Source organism: Microchirus variegatus, assembly GCF_963457635.1.
Source record: "Microchirus variegatus genome assembly, chromosome: 7".
NCBI lineage: Eukaryota > Metazoa > Chordata > Actinopteri > Pleuronectiformes > Soleidae > Microchirus > Microchirus variegatus.
In genome coordinates, this window is record NC_139808.1 from 24303385 (window position 1) to 24313725 (window position 10341).

Consider the following 10341-nt stretch of genomic DNA (forward strand, 5'->3'; position numbering starts at 1 on the left):
GCAGCAAGTACAAGAATATGTGTGTGTGCGTGTGAGCGTGCGTTTGCAAATCTGCAGAAATTCGATACGGGGAAATTAAAGGTGCCATCTGTAACAATGTGGCCAAAAACGGTTACTATACTCAAAATCAAAACAGTAACCCAGTCGACTGGGGTAAGATGAGCCATAGTTTTCATGGTTAGTATCACTACATCAAGGCAATCATAGTCATGTCACTAACTAATATATCTGCATATATCTCAGGATGCTGTGCACCCCTTCAAACAAACAGAATGAGTGTAAACACAACTGTTTCGATTCTATACTTACCCCGTGTATGGGGTAAGTTGAGCATAGGATCGGGGTAAATTGAGCCGTATGCCTATAACCCTTTACCCATGTGGTTCTTACCTTCACAGACATGAAATGATGCCTTCCTCCTAAATATTTGGTCACATGATCAATGTTTTTTACCGAATCTCCGGGGTCTGTAGATTTGAGAAGTCTAGGTACAGTAGTTTTTTTTTACACACTTTGACTTTGTGTCCAAACAAAAACAGTTTAAGAGACAGTGAAACAGTGATCGTTGTGATTGTTGTTCGTGTTTTTCTGACGCTCACTTTTCAAGAAACAACACAGAGGCGATAAAGAATATTTATTTTACGTAAGTGCAATGAAAAACGTATACATGTAGGCACAAGTGTCTTTTTACCTGATAATGAAACTTAAAAAAACTTAAAACTTATTTAACGTTAAACTTTAAAGACTTGATTTCGTCAAATAGACTTTTAAAAACTTTCAGCGCAACATGTCAACATTCATTCAGTCCTCCCTTTAAGGTCATCCGTCCATTCATTCATTCACATTCAAATTCAAGAAGCTTAAAAATCTTCCTTAAATACATAAACGGTAGCAGTGCAAATACATTGTATGTCTTTAAAGGCGTAATTTATTCTGAGAACAAATCTCCACAACAAGTAAACAACAACAAACTGAGCAGAGTCGAGTTTAGAGCGACGCTGAGATGCATTCAGCTGAAATAATGAGTGAGAAAAACAACAAACATAACTGAGTTCTGATGGAAATGATTTTGGTTAAAAAAAATGATCCATTTAGAGGAAAGAGGAAAGTTTAGACCTTCACCTCCTTCTCCTCCGTCTTCACTGTTGTTGACAATCTCTGTGTTGTTGGGACTCCGTTTCCAACGTTTTCCTCTAAAAGAAGCATAAACATAGCGTCTCATAAACAGAATCACATCAGACCAACAGGAAAGTGAGTGAAATGAGTGAATGAAACATAAAACATAGACTATATTTACCTGAGGGAATCAGGGATTTCATCACTGATTGAGTCACGTGGATCATCACTCCCATCATCCACCCTGATGTGTTACAGTTACAGTTTTCCACATTAATGACATTCAGCAGCACATTGTGCTCAAATCACATCAAAGCAATAGTATAAACTGTGACTCATCGATTAAAGCTCACATAGAGTGGTCCTGTTGCACATGTATGTGAGTTATGGAGGTCTACTTACATACATTAACTTGTTTTTATCGCCAAAAACCTCCTAATTGCTGTAAACGAGCTGATAGAAATCTCTCCTCACTGAAGCTCTCATCAGCCGTGGTGTTTCAGACTGAAATCCCACCCCCAGAAGACAGAACTGTGTTGTGATTGGCCAGCCAGCGCAGAGCCTTCCTGACTGTCTTGTGATTGGCCAGTACCCGGAAGTGACATAATTGGCACACCAGCTCTCAGAAGCACAGCTCCCCCTTCTGGGACAGTGGATGCACTGCTACTCATTATCAAAACACTGTTTTAACAATGTTTGAAAATAGCTTCGTCACGACTCCCCACCGCAGTCCCTTTGACGACTTTGAGTCAGAAGACACTGTTGCTCGTGAAACACCTCCACAACAGACCTTATTCTTCTTCTGCGGTTCAATGTACACAACCAGATGTGCCCGGAGCAGGAGGATCTGCTGTTCAGGAGAACCGCTGTTTACGTAACCGGACCGGGTTTTTTTCAGAGATCTCGCTGAGCCCGAGATTACAATAAAACACAGCGTTCTCAGCAATGGCTGAAATGTTTGTTTAGAAACTTCAGGGCTTCGGAAACAAGGTAATGACGCAGATACACACTAAAAAAACAGCGTTAATTGGAACTTCTGGTCTAGGTCCGCTTTAAATGGACACTGTGTAGTATTTATGGGTTTATATAACCCAAAATCCACCATTTTTATACATATTATGTGCTCCTGCATTGTCTAGTCGCTGTATAATAGATTTTGTTTCATTTTCGTAGTGTTTCAAAAAGTCATGAAAATAACATGGTCGCTGGCCGCTACTGCATTGCCACTGTTAGCAGCGAGACGCCATGTTTCTACCGGAGCCTGTAAGGACAAACGCGAGAGAACAAATCAAGCGTCTCTTTACTTGTAGCGGAAGTCCCGCCTCCACTCTCTCTGCTTCGTCTGCTACGGCCGCGGTAGCTCGCCCTCTCCCTCGCCTCACGAACCTCATCTGCTGACACGGAGAAAGACGACGAGGACGACATTTGACCGGCTGAGGACACCGTAGCGCCCAGGGAAGGGAGGGGGTGAGCAGAGGAGCAGTTCTTTGTTGTAAATTTCAGCCTCTCCTCTAGATGTCACTATAAACTACTTACTTCACCTTTAATGCTAGAAAATAATTTCCTGATTGATTATGAAAAGAATCGTTATAGTTGCAGCCCAATTAATATTTAAATGCAATCAAATATTGAAGAACTTACGTTGAGCCAGCAGAAGTAACACAACTACGGCAAACCACATGCCTACGAGAACCCATGTACTGTGAGAGGACGTTTTCTCAAAGAGTTCCTCTGAGGAAAAGAGAAAACAAACGGGATGTAAACGCACAGACGACAACACGAGCAGAACATCGGTCATAACAACATCACACGTGAAGAGCCGAGAGTCTCACCTCGCACGGTGATCTCACGCTCAGTCCTGTGGTTAACGTCCTCCTGTTGGACCACGCAGCGGAAGCAGTTGTTCTCCGTCTCTGTCACAGTGACAAAACGTTTGGCTTTGTAACGTCCTCGCGAGTCAGAGACGGTTTGACCGCTGGATTTAAGAGAGACTCCTTCACACGTCTCCCACTCTACACTCGGCTTTGACGAAGAACCTCTGAATACACACTGGAGCTCCACGCCGGCCTTTGTCACTTTGTATACTCCGAGGTACGGTGTCTGAACGGCTCCTACAAACAGCACGAGAAGCATGAGAAACTTTATAATCCAGTGGTTATCATCATCAAGACAAGTTTAAAGCTGCATTATGTAATAAATCTAAAGCAACTGGCCATAAAATCCTCCTAATATGTCACAGAGACTCAGGAATAATGTTCATATAACAAACTGAACTCACCAACAACAACAGTACAGACAAAATATTTGCATTAAAAAAAATATTTTGCAGACTGCAAATCATGTTTATGTTTTGAAATCATGTTTTTGGCATGTGGCGCCACCTACCGCCGTCTACCAATCATTGCAGTCAGTAGAGTCTCAGCTGCCGAGCAACCACGGGTTGCCAATTACGTCAGAAAACGAAACCTGAAAGACCTCTGTGTTGTGAATTTGAGTGTAGTAACTGTTTTTGGCCACTTATGCAAACAATTCGGCTTAGCTGTGGGCTTTCATTAAGTTTTATCCGCTGCTATGCTAAGCTGTAACACACTGCGGCGTGCACAGCACGCTAGCTAGTGGCGCTCGATAAATTCCCCCCAGGCAGCACAGGTGACCTACTTTAGTTCCGTGTTGTAGTTCTGTTATCGCGATCTCAAAAATAGAAACATTTCAAAGCGAGACTGAAGTTTATGCATGTTTTAAATAAAAGTAACGTTAATAGATTTTCAAGACCTTTCAAAATTGTATTCAAGACCTTTTATGAGATTTTAAAAGAATTTAAGGCATTTTAAGGCCTTAAATTGAAATTATTGGATTTAAGACTTTTTAAGACCCCGCGGTTACCCTGTAAACAGTGTAACATGATTGTATCGGACCAATATCGGTATCGGTTGAGTTTGTGATATAGGTATCGCTATTTTCTTGATTAATGGATTTGTTGTGTAGTGCAGTGTTTTTCAACCTTTTTTGAGCCAAGGTACATTTTTTTCATTGAAAAAGTCACGAGGCACACCACCAAACAAAAATGTGTTTAAAAAATGATACTCTATAGCCTATATTAACTATTTAGTCATTCTTATCAAAGTGTCTTGAATATTTATATCCATATTATTTGCAGATAGTTAATTATTTGTTTTCAAAAAGATGTTTTTAGACCAATTAGGTGAAATTGGATCATTTCCCACGGCACACCTGACGATCTCTCACGGCACACTGGTGTTGAAAAACACTGGTTTAGTGGACAGAATGTCAGACAAAGGAGGAAAATGTCGACGACTCACCGACGATGAGCTCCATCGTGGATATTTGACTCCCGGAACTCAAATATGGAAGTACACAGGTGTAAGTCCCTGTGTCTTCAACCCTCGTCTTTCTGAGGATCACGGATGCGTTTCCTTTCTTCAGCTCGTCGTAGAAAAGCGACCCTCGTCCTCTGTACTGCTTATCTGGACAGCACCGCCCGCTCTCAGAATGCTCGCCCTTCTCGTAGAAGAACACTTCTTTACCGCGTTGGTTCTTCCAGTGTATCAACGTGTTCTCAAGGCTTTCTCCAGAGGAACAGTGAAGGACGACGTCTTCCCCCTCTCTGACGTACGTTCTGGGGATGCCTGGGGCTGAGAGAAAACATAATCAAACTTACAATTTGGACTCGCGTTCATGAACGAGGTAGGAGTGGGAAAAACGATTCTTAGATGCGTCGCAATTCAGACGCGGATGAATCGATTCACAAATTCCAATTATTTTACATTTTAAAGGTCCCATATTATACCCTATTAACCCAAGTTAAACTAGGTTCTGGTGCCCTAATGAACATGTCTGTGTCATGCTTTAGTCAAAATATCATAAGGATGAAGCACAATAGCAGTTCAATAACCCTGCCAAAACAGCCTTTTTCAGAAGGCTCGGTTTTGTGCCTGCTCATTTACATGTGAATGGGAACCAGGTAAATACACATCCACTTCTTCCAGGGGAGTGTCGCCACTTATCACCTATTGTCATGCACTGTCGTCACAACCCCTGCTCCATATACCCCATAGTAATGTCCGTTTACCCGTTGTTACTGAGTTTCACCGTAATGCATAATGAGTGACCACGATTTTGGCTTCTTGCGATCATAAAAACATTAAAATCAAAGAAAAACGATTAATGCGCCGTGCGGCGCTAGGTGTATGTAAATTCCCCTGCTAGAAAAAGACCCTGAACGCACCAGTGTTACTGCGGCCACAACTGACGTGTGTGGATCAACAACACGAGGAGAGAACGTGGAAACACGACAGAAAGGCAGCCTTTGGTTGAGAAGAAATGTAGGACAACATCTACATCTTTCTGCAGTGCTTTCAAACGCGTGCTCCTCATATCACCGATCCACACAAGCCACTCGCTAACCGCAGGCACGTAACTGGTGCGTTCAAGGTGTCCCTCCAGCATAGGAATTTACTCACACGATCAACAACAAAGGGCTTGTGAAGCTTGTGAACATTTTTTTCATAAATAAAATATATCCACTGGACACAAAAATCCTCTGAGGCTGGAAGTTTGTGTAAAACACTGTGCTCCGCTGTGCAGCCACTCTTCCTCCCTCTGCACTCTCGTATTTCACAGGGACAAGGGGGAGCTATGGTGGAGCTGTGAAGTACTCTGCCTGGCGGGGTGCCAACATTCACGGTGAAATGTCCGCAACTGTCGTCACTTGGTCGGGAGGTGTAAACATCGCATGTTTTATCGCCTATACTTACACAAAGTGGAACCACTAAAACATGACTGAGTCTTGTTTTTTCACATTTTGGGGACTGGTATGGCCCCCTGAGTCACAAATATCAGTACTTTTAATTGAAAAGTTGATTTCGCACAATAGGGGACCTTTAAATAACAGTACTGACCGACGATGAGCTCCATCGTGGAGCTTTGCCATCCAGAATCCAAACGTGGAAGTTCACAGGTGTAAGTCCCTCTGTCTTCAACCCTCACGTTTCTGAGGAGCATGGACGCGTTTCCTTTCTTCAGCTCGTCGTAGAAAAGTGACACTCGGCCTCTGTACTGCTCGTCCTGACCGGACCGCCCCTTGTCGTAGTCCTGGCCGTACCTGTAGAAGAACACTCCTTTGTCTTTGTTCTTCCACATTATCACCGTGTTCTCGAGGCTTCTTCTACAAGAGCAGGGAAGGACGACGTCTTTTCCCTCGCAGACGTACGTTCTGGAGACGCCTGGGTCTGAGAGAAAGAAAACATAATATATTTGAATGGTTACATTTGGACAGAGCAATCGGGTAACATTTACATGACACGTCTTTTACTGTAAAGCAACAGTTAAATCATTTATAAAAGGTGAAAGATTTACTGCATCTATAGAAAAATACTCAACACAAATGTTGACTTTAGCCTGAGAGCTCAATAATGATGTCAAAACCAGGGAGGTAGAGTTAAGATTGATTTCTCCAAAATCATATTATTATAATTATGAGTATTCTCAGGGGCGATTCTAGAGTCTGTAGGGGCCCTAAGCAGAAATTCCCAGGGGGCCCTTCCTTCCAAACAGTGTTCATCACCATTATGTTATAAATAATCTGACACCAACAAAAAACGTATGAGTTCAAAATATATTTTTATTTATTTTTTAAATGAATGAACAAACCTTGTAATTAAAAAGTATGTGAAAATATAAACGTAAAGAACAATAAAATACTGTAAATAGCTTTTTTTAAAACTATATACTTAGTAAAAAAAAATACATTACACTGTAAATAATCCTCTTCATTTTCCAACTTGCAGAACGATAACTTCACACAGGTTAAAGTGAGGTGGGGCCCCTTTAGGGAGGTTTCCTACTGAGATGTCATTGCAAATCGCCCATTGTTTTTTAAGGGGGACGGGGGGCCCCCTATCAGCTCGGGGCCCCAAGCAGTTGCCTGCCTTGCCTGTTCACGAGCTGTGCCTCTGAGTATTCTCATTACAGTATTACTGATAACTAGACCTGTGACCTTATTCAGTGGTGGAAAAACCTTGGATTTAAATATTTCATTAATGGAACCACGCTACATTAATTAAAGGTGCATTATGTAATAAATCTAAAGCAACTGGCCATCAAATCCACCTAATATGTCACAGAGACTCAGGAATAATGTTAATAAAACATACTGAACTCACCAACAACAAACACATTAGTCAGACTAAAATCGAGCTAGTCTTAGTCAGACATGTTTCCATGCATGTTAAAAGTCTAATTTTAGTCAGATTAAGACAATAATTCTGGCTTTTTAATGTCATGTAAACACATTAGTCTGACTAAGATCGAGCTAGTCTTAGTAAGACTAACGTGTTAACATGCATGTTAAAAGTACAATTTTAGTCGGACTAAGACATTAATTCGGTTTTCTTAATGTCAAGTAAGCGAGTTAGTCAGATTAAAATCGAGCTAGTCTTTGTCAGACTAACATTTTTACATGCATGTTATAGGTGAAATTTTAGTCAGATTAAGACAATAACTCGGTTTTCTCAATGTCACATAAAGGCATTAGTCTGACTAAAATCGAGCTAGTCTTAGTCGGACTAATGTGTTAACATGCATTAAAAGTACAATTTTAGTCGGACTAAGACATTAGTACAACAGTACAGCCAAAATATTTGCATTAAAAAAAAATCTTTTGCAGACTGCAAATCCTGTTTATGTTTTGAAATCATGTTTTGGCATGTGGCGCCACCTACCGCCGTCTACCAATCATTGCAGTCAGTAGAGTCTCAGCTGCCGAGCAACCACGGGTTGCCAGTTACGCCAGAAAACGAAACCTAAAAGACCTTGGTATTTTGAATTTGAATGTAGTAACCGTTTTTGGCCACATTCTTACATATGGCGCCTTTAAGTGATATAATTGAAGTGACTCGAAACCTGATTACCTTAGTATACTCACAGTATTATTTGAACACCATTAATTGACTGTCAATTATTTGGTTTTCCATTCTTTCAGTCTTTCAAGTGGATGCCTCTGTGTGGATATTTGAATTTGTCCATGGGGATGACAATAAAGTGACAAAACTCAGATTGGAGGGTGAGAGTTTCTCTGCACATATTTATTGTTGCTGGATGGTTTAATCTCCTTCATTGTCCAGTTTTCTTCTATGTGAGTGTAGACTTTGGTCATTTTGAAAACCACAAGCTTGAGGACACGAAATAATAAATTACTGTTAAGACGTTCAGAGGAAAGTGAAAGTGGCCTGCATTTTAGATAAAACGATGTTTTCACCCAAAATATTAAATACATGACTCAGAAACATTAACTGTCAAATAAACTTTGGAATCAAATGCAAAAATCGAGTTTTTTGAAAATAAAAAAAAATGAGCGAATTAAATAATTAAACTTGTTGTAATGGAATTGAAACCGAAAGCCTCACACGTGTAAAAGCTTTAAAAACGTACACATCTCCACTTTAACTTAATAAAGAGGTTAAAATAGACTTAAACCAGGCAAGTGTTTCTTTACCTGTTCATTATTAGAGGTTTATTAAAGCGCTAATTTTACTCAAACTTAGTAAAAACGTTTCCCTCACCTTTCGTGAGCTCCTGCTGTGTTGCTCCAGAACAAAGCAGAGACCAAACGAGGACAAACACAAGCTTGTTTCCAGTAGAAAAGTGAATTTCCATCGTTCCTTTAGCGACGGCCAATGCTAATGGTTAGCGTAAGTTAGCTCAAACCAAAACCCTACTGTCGACAAAGTGTTAGTCCAGAGAGAGAGCGAGTGAGCAGTTAAACAGACACAAGTGACGCTCGTCTAACTCTAATAAACCAACACAACTGATTATAAACTCTGTATTAACTCAGTTTAGCAGTCCAGGGTGTAACCCGCATATCGCCCTCAGCTGGCTGCACAGCACCCCCCTGACCCTCTGGTGGAGGTAGATAAAGGATGGCTGACTCAGACAGACGCACACACACACACACACACACACTCTTGTACTTGTTGCATACTGAGGACGGTGTTCTGTTAAATACAGAGTATAGCATGTTTACAACCTAAGGAAGTGATTTCAATGAAAGGCCAAAATTAATGTCCTCACTTCGTAAAAATGACCTCACTTTGTAGGTTTACAACCCTCACTGGTCCTCAGTATGCCACAATCATCAATCAATCAATCAATCAATCAATCTTTATTTATATAGCCCACAGTTTACAAAACATAGTTTGTCTCACGGGACTTCACAGGGTTGGTAACATCCTCTGTCCTTAGACCTTCGACCAGGGTAAGGAAAAACTACCAGGGAAAAAAAAAACCCTTGTAAAAGGGAAAAAGGGTAGAAACCTTAGGGAGAACCACAGGTGAGGGATCCACTCCCTGGACGGACAGACGTGCACACAAGTACAAGAACACACACACACACACACACACGAAACCGAAAGGTCCCCAAACAGCAAACCGTGTGATGTGGCATCACTATCGGGTGATAAAGTTACTGCTGAATGTGATAAACACGTCAATAAGAGCTGAGTGAAAGAATGTGGAGTTATAAAATTACTTTTAACACGTTGTTGTCATTATTCCTAATAATATGCAGGTTTTCTGGCCTGACATATTATTATGTTATTAATATAATATCAATGTAAGAATTATATAACAACAACAACAATAATATTAGTGATTGTGAGCTTGAAAGTATTAATAGGGACTGCAGATGAAAAGTACTTATTTGTACTAACTGTGGCACAGAGGCGCAGCTTGTGAACAGGCAAGGCAGGCAACTGCTTGGGGCCCCGAGCTGATAAGGGGCCCCCAGTCCCCCTTAAAAAACAATGGCCGATTTGCATTGACATCTCAGTAGGAAACCTCCCTAAAGGGGCCCCACCTCACTTTAACCTGTGTGAAGTTATCGTTCTGCAAGTTGGAAAATGAAGAGGATTATTTACAGTGTAATGCATATCTTTTATACTCAGTTTAAATATTTTTTTTTCTGTTATTTACAGTATTTTATTGTTCTATATATTTATAGTTTTGTGATGTGGGTTCTTTACAGTGTAATGTATTTTTTTACTAAATTTAGATGTTTTTTTAAAAGTTATTTACAGTATTTTATTGTTCTTTACATTTATATTTTCACATACTTTTTAATTACAAGGTTTTCAATGTTATTTCATTTATTAAAAAAAAAAAATAAAAATAAAAAAAATGTGTTGGTTCAGATTATTTATAACATAATGA

At 40.4% G+C, this 10341-nt stretch overlaps 2 protein-coding genes across 2 annotated transcripts; both read right to left on the reverse strand.

The window, feature by feature from the left end:
- Positions 1-680: 680 nt before the first annotated feature.
- LOC310929604 (uncharacterized protein) lies at positions 681-4571 on the reverse strand. The gene is made up of 5 exons (XM_083892411.1): positions 4437-4571; positions 2949-3227; positions 2758-2847; positions 1298-1360; positions 681-1193 (listed from the first exon to the last, which is right to left on the reverse strand). The coding sequence occupies exons 1-5, from the start codon at positions 4450-4452 to the stop codon at positions 1111-1113; spliced, it is 531 nt and encodes a 176-aa protein (XP_083748537.1). The 5' UTR covers positions 4453-4571; the 3' UTR covers positions 681-1110.
- Positions 4476-8911, reverse strand: LOC310929269 (CD276 antigen homolog; the record flags this gene model as incomplete). Its single annotated transcript, XM_083891992.1, has 4 exons — positions 8697-8911; positions 6036-6365; positions 4635-4769; positions 4476-4528 (listed from the first exon to the last, which is right to left on the reverse strand). The coding sequence occupies exons 1-4, from the start codon at positions 8788-8790 to the stop codon at positions 4476-4478; spliced, it is 612 nt and encodes a 203-aa protein (XP_083748118.1). The 5' UTR covers positions 8791-8911.
- Between the last annotated feature and the right edge of the window lie 1430 nt (positions 8912-10341).